Source organism: Phoca vitulina, unplaced genomic scaffold (genome assembly GCF_004348235.1).
Source record: "Phoca vitulina isolate PV1807 unplaced genomic scaffold, GSC_HSeal_1.0 scaffold31, whole genome shotgun sequence".
NCBI classification, from domain to species: domain Eukaryota; kingdom Metazoa; phylum Chordata; class Mammalia; order Carnivora; family Phocidae; genus Phoca; species Phoca vitulina.
In genome coordinates, this window is record NW_022589734.1 from 20,244,243 (window position 1) to 20,260,857 (window position 16,615).

A 16,615-nucleotide genomic window follows, 5' to 3' on the forward strand; every position below is an offset into this window, starting at 1 on the left:
ATATGCTTAACTGACTGAACCACCCAGGCGCCCCTGCCCATTTTAATTTTAATTTTTATTTTATCATTTTTTAAAATAGGCTCCATGCCCAGTATGGAGCCCAGTGCAGGGCTTGAACTCATAACCTTGAGATTAAGACCTGAGTTGAAATCAAGAGTCGGTCGCTTAACTGACTGAGCCTCTCATTTTTGCCCATTTTTAAATGATTTGTCTTTTTATTATTGAGTTGAGGGAGCTTCTATGTATTTTAGATACAAATCTGAATCATACCAAGTTTATGATTTGCAAAAATGTTCTCCCATTTTCTGTGTTGTCTTGTTACTTTCTCAGTGGTGTCCTTTGATGTATCAAGAGGTTTTAATTTTGATGGTGTTCAGTTTACCTTTTTCCTTTTGTTGTTCATGTTTTTGATGTAATATCTAAAACATTGCCATCTAACCTAAGGTTCACCTACCTTTATGACTGTTTTCTTCTAAGAATGTTATAGTTTTAGCTTACCCTCAACTTTGAAATTTTTTAACTGCTCCTCCTACAAGTAATTCTGACTCTTCTTTAAGAATACTGCTTCTTTCTCAGTCCATGTGCTATAAGACTGGATGCAGTGATCCCTTTGAGCTATTAGGTCTCCAGCTGCATAGGAACGCTTTGATGTTTTCATTCCACCATTGGATTTTCTCAGATTGTACTACTATTATTTTCCATCTTGTATCCTCAGCTGATATCTTGGTCATTCATCCCCATTCACTGGGAAATTTGGCCAAGTCTTCTTTCCTTGTCCCACCCATGTCTCCTTTCTACCCATCTGTCTGTAAGAGTAGTCTCTATTTGCTATATTTTCTTAGTTATGATTCATTACTTTGAACTCACTGCTTCCCCTAAGTTCATTGACTCCCTCATTGTTAAATCAGGAGTATGTATTCCAGTCTTTATGTTAACTTATTATCTCTGTAGCATCTGACCCTATTGGGTACTTTCCTCCTCTTTGAACTCTGTTATTCTGGCTTTGATCATATTCTGTAAGGAAGCCACATGAATTCTCTTCATAAAACCAGAACCTAGTGGTTCCAGTGGCTCCAGTGAGGTAGGTTTGTTTGGGACCTAAGATCCAAAAGGGATTTACTTTGCCTTTGGCAATTTCTCAACAGTTAGCGTAACTACTACCATTATGTTGGGATGAGTGGTCAGAGGCAGGGCCGAGTCCAAGTGTGTTCTCACAAGTCTTTCCTTGCTTCCCATAACACACTGAGGCCAAAAGAATATTTAAAAGAGATTTGCCACTGCACTTTTTAAAAGGTTCTTACTCAGTTGAATTCATTGCAGCATCATTATATAATAATGAAAGATTAAAAATAACATAAGGGTCCATTAGTTGGGGAATGGGTAAATGCATTATGGTGTATCTATACATGAGATACTAGGCAGCTAGTAAAATAAATGAAGTAGACCTATATGTACTGATGATGTATAGAAAAAAAATAAAAAGGCAGATCTGTTATTTTCCCTCTCATCTGTCTACCTATTTATCTCATAATTCGTAAGAAAAAAGGACAGAACAGAGCTATATATAAATGTTCTGCATTGGAAAATGTCTTGGTATCTACTTACTAAGCAATTATGAATGATATTATCTTAGGAGTGGAAATAGAGGATGTAACATAATACGGGTTACTTTATTTCCTTTTTATATTTCTAATTTGAATTTTTTCAATGAGCATGTATTTCTTCTATAATAAAGCAATGATTTGAAGATTTTTAAGGCATAAGTAATATCAGCTTATGACTCACTGTGTTTTGACTTTCTCTCTTCCCTTAGCTTCTTGCACCACAGTCTTTGCTTTTTTCATTTTCCTTCTACACCCTAGCCACTCTAACTTCGTCTCCTTAGTGGGCTTCTCCTGTCTTAATCTGGTTTATCCCTCAAGATTCACCTTTGGTTCCCTGAGAAGCATCCCTGGATCACTCAGTCACAATTTATTACCTTTCCTCTGTGTTCCCATGGCACCCCGGGGACTCTCCCTTCGTCACTGGTGTCTAGGGTAGGAGCTGTTATTATTTGACTTTGTATCCCATCGACGTGAGCATAGTGCCCAGCACACGGTAGACATCCATTAAAAAGGGGCTTCCGTGTTAGAATAATAAAGCATAGCATTTGGGGTAGATCTCCTTAATACCAGCATGTCCTTTTGTGTAGGTTGTCATTTCGTGCCGTTTTTCTTGAAGAATGAAAAGAAGAGAATGTGTTTGTGAAGAGGCATGTTTTAATTAAACGTCAGTTTATATCTCAGGATGTGTTGAGTTTATGTTGATAGGCTAGGCTAACAGAACCCCAGGCAGTTTATTTAAGTGTATTATGATCTCTTCAGTTATCGTTGGAGGACAGGAGAGTGGTAATTTCATACTTCACTGTAACACAAAACATTAATACAGAATATTTTTTATACTATCTCTCAATGCATTAATTAAAGAAAACCTACATTCGTGTGCTTAGGAAATGTGATACACTGACTCAAGCAGAAGGGTAAACACAAATTAATGTTTCTTATCCATGTAAATTGCTTGTCTAACAATTTGTTTTCTTTTTAGGTTCAACAGATAGACCGAGTGGTAGAAGTTGTGGAGGAAACAATTAAAGGTAATTGGTGAAGGTGGGATAAGCAGATGTATGCAGTGGTCCTCCCTTCCTTATCTACACTTTTGCTTTCTGGGTACAGTTAGCCACAGTCAGCTGATGTCCAGAAGCAGATGATCCTCCTGCTACCTTATCGTCAGAAGGCCAGTAGTGGCCTGAGCCTACATCACAGTGCCTACCTTGGTCACCTCACTTCCCATCCTATCATTCCAAGAAGGGTGAATACAGGACAGTAAGACACTATGAGAGAGAGACCCCATGCACGTAACTTTTATTGCAGTCTGTAGTTGTAATTTTTCTAGTTTATTATTAGTTATTGCTATTAATCTCTTACTGGGCCTAATTTATAAATTAAACTTCATTGTAGCTATGTATGTATAGGGAAAAACACAATACAAATAGGGTTTGGTACTATCTGTGCATAGTTTCAGGCATCCCCTGGCGGTCTTGGACCGTATCCGCTGGCTGGTAGGAAGGGGGAAGTACTGTATTGTTTGAACTATATTATAAAAGTATCAGTTAACATTTATTTACATACAGAATTACAACATTCTGTCCTTGACTGATTCATGCATTGACCAATCCAGTACAGGAGGCATATATTTGATTGGCTTATAAATGAGTCAGGTCATAGTCCTTTTTTTTTTTAATCTCATTTTTATATTTGCGTGAAATAGATTTTGAATTTCGGATCAGGAAGACATAATTTAATCAGTTTTAAAATAAGGAAATGAGGGATGCCCTGGTAACTCAGCTGGTTAATTGTCCGACTCTTCGTATTAGTTCAGGTCTTGATCTCATGGTTGTGAGTTTGAGCCTCTTGTTGGGTTGCAGCTAACATTAAATAAATAAATAAATAAATAAATAAATAAATAAGTGGAAATGATTATATTTATGTGGGTTTTTTTGCAACTTTATTGAGATACAGTTGACATTATGTGCATGTTTTTTTAATCACCTAATTAGTTGCAGTTGTACTTTTTAAAAAAAAATTTTTTTAAGTAATCTGTGTACCCAGCATGGGGCTCAAACTCACAACCCTGAGATCAAGAGTTGCATGCTTTTCCGACTGAGTCACCCAGGTGCCCCTACAAATACTTTTAAAAGTAGTATTCAGTTTTGATATTCTACTGAATATCATTTTTGTAGTTACACTAGAAAATAGAACTATGCTTTGTTTCATTAGCCATGGTTCTTCGAACCAGATTCTTATTGAAGTCACTGAGAAATAAATTATCCTCAGTTCTGTGGTTTAATTTTTAAATACTCATAGTCCATTTTCCTCTGTTAGATTAGTACAAATAAAAACCAGTAATGCAATTTTACACGAATTGAGCTTCTCACTTAAAATTTTAATTGTTTTGTTATAAGTGGGAATTGTGTGTTTTAAAAAAAGAAAACGGACTGCTGTCACCACGTTGAGATTTTTTTTTTTTTTAAAGATTTTATTTATTTATTTGACAGAGAGAGACACAGCGAGAGAGGGAACACAAGCAGGGGGAGTGGGAGAGGGAGAAGCATGCTTCCCACGGAGCAGGGAGCCCAATGTGGGGCTCGATCCCAGGACCCTGGGATCATGACCTGAGCCGAAGGCAGAAGCTTCACGACTGAGCCACCCAGGCGCCCTCCCACGTTGAGATTTTAACCATGCACTTTTCCTGCTAGCTTGTGTCTGCCACCTTCCACATGCTCTTCATTTATTTTGATTCCTTGATTTATTGGATGACCATAGAACGTGAGAATTAGCCTATACCTTAATCTTCTTTGAAATTTCAAAATGAGATGATATACAATGATTAAAAATGTAAAGCAGTGATCATTTTGAATAGTTTGTTACACCGTGCACCTGAGTCCCCATCTGGGAGAGTGTACAAGTGTGGCATTTCTTGTGCAGTCCTGGTGTGATAGGACGTGATGCCGAGCCTTTCACCAGGATTACATCATCTAGTCTTCACAGCAGCACTGTGAAGTGAAGTGGGTGTAAATAGTTTCCTCATGTTCCAGACGAGGAAGCTGAGACACCGGGACGCATGGCTAGTGAGTGGCAGGGTTGGGACTGGCATCCAGGCAGGCCTGCTCCCGGGCCTGTGCTCGTGAGTCTGATGCCACATTCATGCAGCTGTACCGTGACTTCTCTCATCTCTCCCACCCGAGAGTCACTGTGTTAGTGGGTGACTGAGTTTCTGGAAGTAGTGCTTCAGGATGCTTGAGGGTTTTGCTGCCTTATTCATCTTCCGTCTTAAGGACCAGCCCCATGATGGCCCCTCAGTATGTCCATATATAGTCAATTAATGGTGATGAAGTTAGCACAGGAGACAATCTGGGCGATCTCGGGTATGGTGATGACTTTTTAGAGGCAACACTAAAGGCTTGATCTATAAAAGAGTTAATCAACAAGATGGACTTATTAAAATTAAAACCTTCTCCTCTGCAAAAGACACTGTCAGGACAGTGAGAAGACAAGCCACCGACTGGGAGAAAATGTTGGCAAAAGGTGTATCTGATGAAGGACCACTATCCAAAATATATAAAGAACTCTTAAAACTCAACAATAAGAAAATAAATAACCCAATTAAAAAATGGACCAAATACCTCATCAGACACCTCACCAAAGAAGATACATAGATAGAAAATAAGCATATGAAAAGATGCTCCACCTCATATGTCATCAAGGAAATGCAATTAAAACAAGACACCACTACACACTTACTTGTATGGCTAAAATCTGGATCACTGACAACCCCAAATGCTGGTGAGGGTATGGAGTAACAGGAACTCTCATTCATTGCTGGTAGTTCAAAATGGTACAGCCATTTTGGAAAACAGTTTGGCAGTTTCTTACAGGACTAATATACTTTTACCATACGATCCAGCAACCATGCTCCTTGGCATATACCCAGAGGAGTTGGAAATTTGTGTCTGCACAAAAACCTGCACACGGATGTTTATTCAATAATTGCCAAAAGTTGGAAGCAACCAAGATGTTCTTCAGTAGGTGAATGGATAAACTGTGGAACAATGGAATATTCAGTGCTAAAAAGAAATGAGCTATCAGGTCATGAGAAGACATAAAGGAAACTTAAGTGCACATTACTAAGTGAAAGAAGCCAATCAGAAATGGCTACACACTGTGTGATTCCAACTCTGTGACTTCTGCAAAAGGCAAAACCAGTAAAAGGATCAGTGTTGCCAGTGTTGGGGCAGTGGGAGAAAGATGAATAGGCAGAGTACAAAGGAATGTTTTAGGGCAGTGATAGTATTCTATATGATACTGTAATTGTGGATACATGTCCTTATATATTTTCCCAAACGCATAGAATGTTCAACACCATAAGTGAATTGTAATGTGGTCTTTAGGTGATTGTGATGTGTCAGCGTAGGTTCATTGATGTAACAAATGTACCACTCTGGCGGAGGATGTTGATAATAGGGACAACTGGGGGGGTGGTATATGGGAACTCTGTACTTTTCTGCTCAATTTTGCTGTGAACCTAAAACTGATCTAAAAAATAAAGTCTAATAAAAAACAGCGAAGTTGTTTTTGGCAGTCTGAAGGCTGCCAAATGGCTTGCAGAGATATAATTTCTATAGGAAATCATAGGAGGTAAAGGTAAACTATGTTTTTCTGTACTGACAATACTTCTGGCACCAAATATGTATGTTTTCTACACCAAGCAATTTTTTAAATTTAAATATCACAAATAAGATTTTTTATTTGTCACCATTAAATGTGTGAATTTTAAACAGATTCTTGGACTAGCGGCTCATATCCATCAGTTCGTTCAACTTTACACTGGTCTCATCCCCAGTAGCATTTCCAGATCTGCTACCTTCACCATGAAGCTTCATGAACATTCCTTTCCCAGTTCAAACCTGGGATTCTTCAGCATTTTTACTCTTCTAACAAAGACATCATGGAGTGGATAAATAGATGGGCAGGCCTTTTCTATGTCTTTTCCGATGTTGCCTGGAATCAATTTATTGACCACTCCTTTCAAGTCATTTGTCTGCACGTCTCAGGTCATGATTTCCATCATCTTTTTCTGAATTTGGCGGACCTGTTGGTGCTGCATTTTTAAGTAAAATCATCACAAAATAGATGAAGCAAATAACCATCGGTAGTCTTGACATCAACCTGAGCTTCAATTAAGGTCTGTCATTTTTTGACCATGGAACACATTTTGTCCCTGGTAAGATCCATGCCATGCTAATTCGTAGGGCAGGTTTTGCCCTGAATGTCCTCAGCAATTAGCTTGAATTTTCTAAATGCAACTTCTTCATTGTGCAGATCAGCAAGGCTCACTTCAAAAACACAACCCTTGAGGCCAACAGATGCAATTTTGCTTCCTTGAGTTCTCGTGACTAGTGTTTTTTCCAGTATTTCTTATACTGAACATAGCTGGTGCTTTCACATCATACCAGTCTTTCTTAGAAAATGGATCAACAGCTTTCTTTTTGCCTCCCTTTTTGCTGCCTTTCGTAAGGTGTTTGTTCTTCCCACCTGCCGTGGTGCTGCTCAGGAAGCCAAAGGGGCTATCCCAAGCAATTCTGACCTTAACTGTCTGGAGTTACTGCAGACCACACTGGTTGAAGGCTCAGTTCCATTTGACTACCTACCACTTCAGATGCCAATTGCAAGTCCAGATTGTCACCTGTACTTCTGACAGACCAGCTATAAATTGGGTTCTCACGACCCCCTACTTAGGTTTGATAATTTGCTAGAGTAGCTCGTCGAACTCAGGAAAAGTGGAACTGAAAGAAATGCACAGGGCAAGCTATGTGGTAATGGAAATGGAGCTTCCATACCCTTTCTGGGTATGCTACCCTCCCAGCACCTTAGTACGTTCACCAACCTGGAAGCTTCCCAAACCCCATCGTTAGGGTTTTTTTATGGAGTCTTCATTACATAGGCATGAGTGATGAAATCATTGACCATTGGTGATTGAACTCCCAAAGGTTGGGGTTGGGGCTCAAAGATCCAACCCTCCAATTACATTGTTGGTTCCTTTGGCAGCCAGCCCCCATTCTCTAAGAGTTACCTCACTGGCATAAATTCAGATATGGTTGAAAGGGGCTTATGATGAGTAACCAAAAATGCTTTCACCCTTATCATTCAGGGAATTAAAGGAGTTTTAGGGGCCCTGTATTAGGAACTGAGGATGAAGACCATATATATATTTCCTATTATATCACAATATCACAGAAGGCCTGTCACCTCCAGGTTGAGTTGATTGGGGATGGCTTCTCACTGAAGAGTTTTTGTTTGAGTGGATTTATTGGGGAGATTGAAATTGGATTTAATTGGAGAGTCCACTGTGAGACATGAGTTAAAGATGAAGCTGGTGGGGATGTTCATTGACACATCGGCTTGAGGGTGGCAAGGCTGATGATTAAGTATTAGTAATGCAACAGGAGAACTTTAGAGATGGAAGAAATAATTTTTGTAGGTGCTCTTAGTTGCAGATAAGGAAGCTGAGCTAGGGAAGCCATCAAATGACTCATCTAAGATCTCCTGGTTAATAGAGATCTGGGCCTGTCCGTGAACTTCTGTTCTTCATTTTCTGTGCCAATATTTCATTTAGAAAGCACAAGTTAGTGAAATAATGTGGCATTTATAGCAGCTAATTAGTCCTTGGTTGACTTTCACAGGTTGCTTTTCTGAGGCTCAGTTTTCCTAGTTCAAAGTGGAGAGGATTAAATGGATCTGACTTTTGAGATACCTGGGACATACTACAGGATCAGTTTTTGTTACTGTTTATTTCTTACTACCTCCTTAATACCCAGACTGCTGGAATCATCTGACTGTTGGAAGCAAATCTCCTCCCCATCTGAGTCCGCTGCTGCCATCATTCCGGGGTTATTTACACTCCTGCATGTGTACCTTCAGTGGTTGCCAGTTACCTGTCGAACGAAGGTGTGACTTCTTAGTGTGAACCTCATGGTCTTGTCCTCCGTCCTGTTCTTTTTCTCACTTTTTCTTCCACTGATTCCATACGTACACCCTTTGCTCAAGCCCCGTGTGCTATGTGATGCTGTTTGCAGCTTGCTCTGTGTTTCCCTGAGGGTCCTGCCTGTGAGTGGACGCGTCTGTCTCCCTGACAGACCCTTTCCCCACCTGACGTGTGTTGCTAGAGGCTGACTTGTGTGTGTGGCGTCAGTAGGACCCTTGCTCTTTGGTGTCTAGGTGGATTTTTCCAGCTGGGGGTTGGAGGTGTGACTCGAGTGTGAGACAGGAGTATTTGTTACGCTTTCTCACTCTCTCCTTCCCTGCTTCTGCTGGTTTTGTGCTTCCCTGAGCGGCGGCCACAGATCCTGTCAGGTGGCCCACTCTATTCATCTCTTTCTCCAGGTTCTTCTAACTGTTCCCTTCCTTTGCTTTTTCAGGCCCAGGGGTGGAAATAGCACCCCATTGTTGCTAGCCTGAGAGTATTGCATTGTCTCTTGTTGGTGTTCCTAACCTTGCCAAACTTTAGTAAATAGTCCCTTTATTAAAACCTCTTCAATTATGCAGTGTGCCATCTGCTTTGCTGGGATCCTGATTGATAAATGCTCCGTGGAGAAGCGAGTCTTTGCCCAGAAGGGCCAGATGGAATACAGCCTGACAAGAGGGTTTTGCCACAACTGTCTTGTTTCCACATTTGATTCCTGTTGGGCTCTCTTCGTATGTCTTCCTTGAAGGGGGTTTGGACATACAGCTTCTGCCACAGCCTGTTTGCATTTTTCTTGCTTTACATTAAAATGTATTAATAAGCTACATTGATGCCCAAAGCATTTAACTATTGTGATTAACATAAAACCATATAAAGCACATTCCATTTGTATCTGTCTCGGTTGCAGCAAAATGGAAAGTTCCAAGTTACTCTGAATGAATCCTCCCTATTTTAATAGTGGCCTGAAAATTCCATCCATTTATAGCATTTGCTTTAGGAGAGAACAGATTATAATGAATTTAGGATTTTCTTCTGTATCATCTTGACAATTCAGCAAGGCATATAACCGATTCTGAGGGAAGATGTATAGAGTTTAAAGGATTTACATTTCTTTCTTTCTTTTAAAATATTCATGTACCTTAGTCTTGGTTTACATGGTCACTAAAACTTTTTTTTTTTGTATGAAAACTCTGAAGGGAATATAAATTTGTATTTCTTCTGATATGTGTACATTACATCCTCCAAACCAAAAAAAAATCCTTTAAAAAAATTCTTGTCTTTGCAAAAGTAGTCTACTGGATAACTTAAGACAAATGATTGCAAGTAAATATTGCCTATTGAAATTAGAAAAATATTTTTACTAGTAAGTCATATTTCTTCCCCAGTCAAACTCTAATAAAAGAGGTCTCCGTTGTTATTAATATGTTTGCTGGTATTTCATTCAGTCTAATTCCAGATGCCTCCAGTGTCGGTAATTCAAGACTTTCCCAGTATGGCACAATGTGCAAGTTTAATTGATTTTCTGTTTCCCTTAACTTCTCAGTAATTGATGCAATCTTGGATTAGACTGACCTAAATTCCCAGGGTACTTCACCAAATAGCTCTTTCTTATTTAACACATTGCTGTTCATCTTCACTCTGTCAGATTTTGTACTTTGCATTTGGTTCGAATTCAGAGTATAAACTTTTTGTGAATTGAGACTGGAAGGCAAAACTCTATCAAGCGGTTTTTGTAAATGTTAATAACTGAGCAACCACCCAAACATCCCGTGGAGATTTACTTGAGGATGCTTTCCAAACTTAATGAGTAAGTGAACTGAGCTTGGATATGTAACATGGTCCATCTGGGATGGTATTGGACCATATAAGCACATCTACTTTCACAGGGTTTGTTTTTCAATAAAATAATTTTATTGATTTTCAAAGTATGCTTTGAAGGGACACTTCTGCATTCTCTCAATATGTGTAATCGCTGACACAGTTATTATATAGTCTGAATATGCTGGAAAGTGTTGCACAGTGGTTTAATATTGGGACTACTTCCCAGTCTCATTGGTGTAATTAAGTAAGTGATAACTTCTATCTTGTAATAACTAAAGAAGCCAGGAATTTATGGCAGTGGTTGATTTAGTTTTTTTTCAATGAACCTGTTTATTTTAAGTTTATGTACCATGTTAATACATGATTACAGTGTTGCAGACATTGCATTTTGCCACCTTCTTAAATGTGTCAGTTTGTCTTTTCCTCTTCTTTTTCCTCACTCTCCCCTCCTGCTGGTTACCCCAGATTAGCAATAGGATTCTAACTTTACTTATTTGCCCCCTATACTTCAATATACATTATTTCTAGAATGAATTTTTTTATCCATTGTATCTTTCATTTTGTCAAATATTTTTCTTAAAGCTTTTAAAACTAAAATAAACAGTGTGCCCCCCAGGTGGATTCTGCTGCTTCATGATTCAGAATTGTTTTATATGTTTTTGGCTTGTCTTTAATTACACTGCTTTAGTATGTTCATCACTTACATTTCCTTTTCTGTTCAAAGATGCATTTTCTTACAGGTTTGAACCACCTTTTATTATTAATGGAATTAATTTTTATGAAGTCTTGGGTCTTTCATTAACTTCTGCTTCTTCATTCTGGGGTGGGGCTACAAGGGAGGGTACATGGTGTTGAATAGTTTGTTAGTTTGACAGTCTTACTAGAGTTTTCACATAACACACTGTTATAATGGTTCACTGGATTTGACTGTTCAAAACAAGGAAAGGAAATTGCTTTCAGCTTGAACCTCTCAGGCTTCCCATGACCCAGCCCTCCTATTAGTGGTCCCACCGATCTGTCTGCAAATTTAGCCCCATCCTTCCTTGTTTAAATATTGACAAGGAATCACCTACTGTGAAAATTGGTTGTTCATGTTAACTCTTGCAAATTTTCTTTTTTTTTTTAAAACACAGGTGGGACCATGTCCCTCCTTTACTCTGACTTATGTGGTACACCCTCCTCCAACCCCCCCTCAGAGTAAAGGGCAAACTTGTACAGTGGCCTCTAGGGGTCAGTGTGAGCTGCTTCCCCTGCAATTCCACTCCTCTCCTCTCCTCTTCTTCAACTCTGCCCCCTTTTCATTCTGTTTTGGATGCATTGATCTCTTTGATGTTTCTCTCCCCTCCAGTTTTATGGAGAAATAATTGACGTACATCACTGTATAAGTTGAAGATGGACAGCACGATGGTTAGATTTCTATATATTGTGAAATGATTACCAAAGTAGGTTCGGCTAACCTGTACCTTGTCATATAGGAACAATCAAAAGGAAAGAAGGAAGAAAATTTTCTCTTTGTGATGGGAACTCTTAGGATTCACTCTCCTAACAGCTTTCCTGGATGAGATACAGCACTGGTAGCTGTCGTCATCAGGTTGTACAGTACATCCCTGGTGCCCATTTACCTTATAACTGGAAGTTGGTACCTTCTGACCACCTTCCTCCAGTTCTCTCTTCTCTCCTCCACTGACCCCCTGCCTATGGTAACCACAAATCTGATCTCTTTTATTATGAGTTTGGTTTTTCTTTCCTCCTCCTCCTCTTCTCCATCCCCTCATATAAGTCAGATCAGGCAGTATTTGTCTTTCTTAGTTCACTTAGCAGAATGCCTTCAAGGTCCACCCATGTTATTGCAAATTGTAGGATTTTTTTATTTTTGTGTATGGCTGCATAGTATTCCATTGTGAATATATACCACAACTTCTTTACCCATTCATCCATTGATGGACACTTAGGTAGTTTCTGTATCTTAGCTCTTATAAATAATACTGCTTTAAATATGGCAATGCAGATATCTTTGTGAGTTAGTGTTTTTAATCGCCTTCGGATATATTTTTAGAAGTGGAATTGCTAGATCATACGGTATTTCTAGTTTTAATTTTTTGAGGATCCTCCATAATGTTTTCCATAGTGGTTGTATCAATTTACAATCCTGCCAGCAGTGCACAGGGCTTCCCTTTTCTCTACGTGCATACCATCATTTATCTCTTATGTAGTTCGATGATGGTCATTCTAATAGGCATGAGGTGGTATCTCACTGTGGCTTTAATTTGCATTTCCCTAATGACTAGTGATGAAAGGTAGTATACACATTTTAACAATACTTGTTCTTCCAAACCATGAGCATGGAATGTCTTTCCATTTCTTTGTGTCATCTTGAATTTCTTTCATCAGTGCTTTATGGTTTTCAGAGTATAGATCTTTCACCTCTTTGACTAAGTTTATTTCTAGATATTTTATTGGTTTTGGTGTGAATATAAATGGGATTGTTTCTTTTTCTTTTTTCCTTTTTTTTTTTTTAATGGGTTCAGGATTATCTTTTATTTTCAGAGCCTGAAACAGTTGGTCAGCAATGCTAGCTAAGCTGGTACAAACTGAAGGCCATCCCACTTTCCTTTCCTGGTGTTCACCAACAGAATCCCTACAAACAAGGCTAGAGACCAATTGAGATGTATCTCAATGTTGGTGAGAGGAAGAAAAGGCCTTCCTCTCTCCTCCTGTTCCCCTCCTCCCCACTTTTTCTAACAAGATTGTTTTATGGCTAAATGCAGCTCAAACCCATAACAACAGCAACCAGCCATCTTCAATACCACTGCTTCCAGAGTGGGAAGCAAAGTAAGAGAAGAATGGGATTGTTTTCTTAATTTCACTGATGCTTCATTATTAGTGTATAGGAATGCAGCAAATTTCTGTACATTGATTTTGTATCCTGAGACTTGACTGAATTCATTTATCAGTTCTAGTAGTTTTTTGATAGAGGTTTTGTGGTTTTCTATATCTAGTATCATGTTATCTGCAAACAGTGAGAGTCTTCCTTAACCAGTTTTTAGATGCCTTTTATTTCTTATGCTTTCTAATGGCTGTGGCTAGGACTTCTAGTTCTATGTTGAATGAAATTAGTAAGAGTAGACATTCTTATCTTGTTCCTGACCTTAAGGGTAAAGCTGCATCTTCATCATTGTGTATGGTGTTGGCTGTGGGTTTGTTATATGTGGCCTTTATTAGGTTGAGATATGTTCCCTCTAGACCTGCCTTGCAGAGGGTTTCTATCATGAATGGATGCTGTCCTTTGTCGAATGCTTTTTCTGCATCTATTGAAATGATCATATGGTTTTTATCCTTTCTCTTATTGATGTGATGTATCATGTTGATTCTTTTGCAAATATTAAACCACTCTTGCATCTGGGAATAAATCTCAATAAATCATGGTATATGATTTTTTAAATATATTGTTGGTTTTGGCTTGCTAATATTTTGCTGATGATTTTTGCATCCATATCCATGAGAGGTACTGGCCTATAGTTCTGTTTTTTTATGGTGTCTTTATCTGATTTTGGTATTGGGGTGATACTGGCCTCATAGGATGAATTTGGAAGCTTTCCTTTCTCTTCTGTTTTTTTTTTGGAACAGTTTGAGAAGAATAGCTATTAAAATAACTATTTCTTCTTGAAGTATTTGCTAGAATTTGCCTGTGAAACTGGTCCTGAACTTTTGCTTTTTGGGAGTTTTTTGATTACTGGCTCAGTTTCATTGCTGGTGATTGATTGGTCTCTTCAAATTTTCTATTTTTTCCTGCTTTAGTTTTGGTAGGTTGTATGTTTCTAGGAATTTATCCATTTCTTCTAGGTTGTCCAGTTTGTTGGCATATAGGTTTTCATAATATTCTGTTACAGTTGTTTGTGTTTCTCCTCTGTAGTAATTTTGTTTATTTGGTCCTTTCTCTCTCATTTTTTTAATGAGTCTTGCTAGAGGTTTATCAATTTTGTTGATCTTTTCAGAGAACCAGCTCCTTGTTTCATTGATCTGTTCTGTTGGTTTTTTTTAGTTTCTGTATTATTTATTCCTGCTCTAACCTTTATTGTTTCCTCCCTTTTGATGGGTTTGAATTTTGTTTGTTCTTCTTTTAGCTCCTTGAGGTATAGGGTTAGGTTGTTTGAGATTTTTCTTGCTTCTTTAAGTAGGCCTGTGTTGCTATAAACTCTTAGAATGACTTTTGTTGCATCCCAAAGATTTTGGACCATTTTGTTCTCATGTAATTTTTGATTTCTTGATTAACCTATTTGCTGTTTAATAGCATGTTATTTAACCTCCATGTATTGTGCTCTTCCAGATTTTTTCTTAGAGTTGATTTCTAGTTTCCTAGCGTTGTGGTCAAAAAGATGCACAGTATGACTTCAATCTTTGAATTTGTTGAGACTTGTTTTTTGGCCTAATATGTGATCTAGTCTGGAAAATGTTCCATGTGCACTTGCAAAGAATGTACATTCTGCTGTTTTATGATGGAGTGTTCTGAATATATCTGTTGTATCCATTTGGTCCAATGTGTGTTTCAAAGCCACTGTCCTTGTTGGTTTTCTGTTTGGATGATCTGTACATCGAGGTAAATGGAGTGTTAAAAGTCCTCTACTGTTATTGTATTATTATTGATCAGTTCTTTTATGTTTGTTATTAGCTGTTTTATATATTTGGGTGCTCCCATGTTGGGTGCACAAATATTTACAATTGTTATATCCTCTTGTTGGATGGTCCCCTTTATGATTATATAGTGACCTTCTTTGTTTCTTGTTATAGTCTGTTTTAAAGTCTGTTTTGTCTGATAGAAGTATTGCTGTCTTGTTTTCTTTCGATGATAAATGTTTCTCCATCCCCTCACTTTCAATCTGCAGGTGTTTTTCAGTCTGAGATGAATCTCTATTAGGCAGCGTATAGGTGGATTATGGTTTTTTTAATCTACTCTGTCACCCTATGTCTTTTGATTGGAGCATTTAGTCCATTTACATTCAGAGTAATTATTGAAAGATATTTATTGCCGTTTTGGTACTTGTTTTATGGTTTTATGATTTTCTCTGATCCTTCTCTTGCTCTGTTTCATGATTTGTTAGCTTTCTTTAGTGACATATTTGGGTACTTTATATTTTTTGCATATCTATTACTGGTTTTTGATTTGTAGTTAGCATTGGTTTGTATATAACATCTGCATGTAAGTTGATGGTCCCTTAAGTTTGAACCCATTCTTTACTCCTCTCCCCACCCCCACCCCTGCATTTTAGGTCTATGGTATCATATTTTACATACTTTTATTTTATGAATCCCTGTGATTTTTATAGAAATATTTATTTTTACTGCTCTCATGGTTTCTTTTTCTTTTTCTTTTTTTTTTTACTTTTCATACTCTCACTTATGGCCTTCCTTTCGACTCAGAGAGTCCCCTTTAATATTTCCTGTAGAGCTGGTTTAGTGGTCATGAACTCCTTCAGTTTTTGTTTGTCTGAGAAACGATCTATCTCTCCTTCGATTCTGAATGGTAGCCTTGTTGGATAGAGCATTTTTGGTTGTAGATTTTTCCCCTTTAACATTTTGAATTTATCATTCCACTCCCTAATGATGTGTAAAATTTCTCCTGAAAAACTGCTGATAGGCTTATGTGGTTTCCCTTTTATGTAACTGTCTTCTTTTTTCCTTGTTGCTTTTAAAATTTTTTCTTTATTACTACTTTTCCATTTTAATTACTGTGTGTCTTTGTGTGGACCTCCTTGTGTGAATTTGGGGGGATAGCTCTGTGCCTCCTGGATCTGGATATCTGTTTCCTTCCCCACATTGGGGAGGTTTTCAGCTATTATTTCTTCAAATAAATTTTCTGCCCCCTTATCTTTCTCTCTTCTTTTGAGGTCCGTATAATGTGGATGTTATTACATTTGATGGAGCCACTGAGTTCCCTAAGACTATTCTCAATTTTCATAATTTTCTGTCCTCTCCTTTGCTCAGTTTGGTTTCTTTTCATTACTCTGTCTTCCAGGTCATTAATTCTGTGCTTCATCTAGCCTGCTATTTATTCCGTAAAGTGTATTTTTAACTCCATTTATTGTGTTCTTGATCTCTGATTGGTTCTTCTTTTTATCTCTGTGTTAGGGGTCTCACTAATGTCCTCCACTCTTTTCTTCAGCCCAGTGAGTATCTTTATGATGACTACTTGAAGTTCTCAGTCACATATATTACTTATATTCATTTCACTTTGGTC

General features: G+C 38.1%; 1 protein-coding gene and 1 pseudogene across 4 annotated transcripts in view; one reads left to right on the forward strand and one right to left on the reverse strand.

Annotated features, from left to right (window-relative positions):
* The window catches only part of CDKAL1 (CDK5 regulatory subunit associated protein 1 like 1), a 708,317-nt gene that overhangs the window by 184,144 nt on the left and 507,558 nt on the right, over positions 1 to 16,615 (forward strand). For all 4 annotated transcript variants that reach the window (XM_032424786.1, XM_032424785.1, XM_032424783.1 and 1 more), the window contains one exon: positions 2,584 to 2,632. In XM_032424786.1, coding sequence (XP_032280677.1) covers positions 2,584 to 2,632 — 49 coding nt within the window. The remainder of the gene's footprint in view (positions 1 to 2,583; positions 2,633 to 16,615) is intronic.
* LOC116644870 lies at positions 5,612 to 8,476 on the reverse strand (annotated as a pseudogene).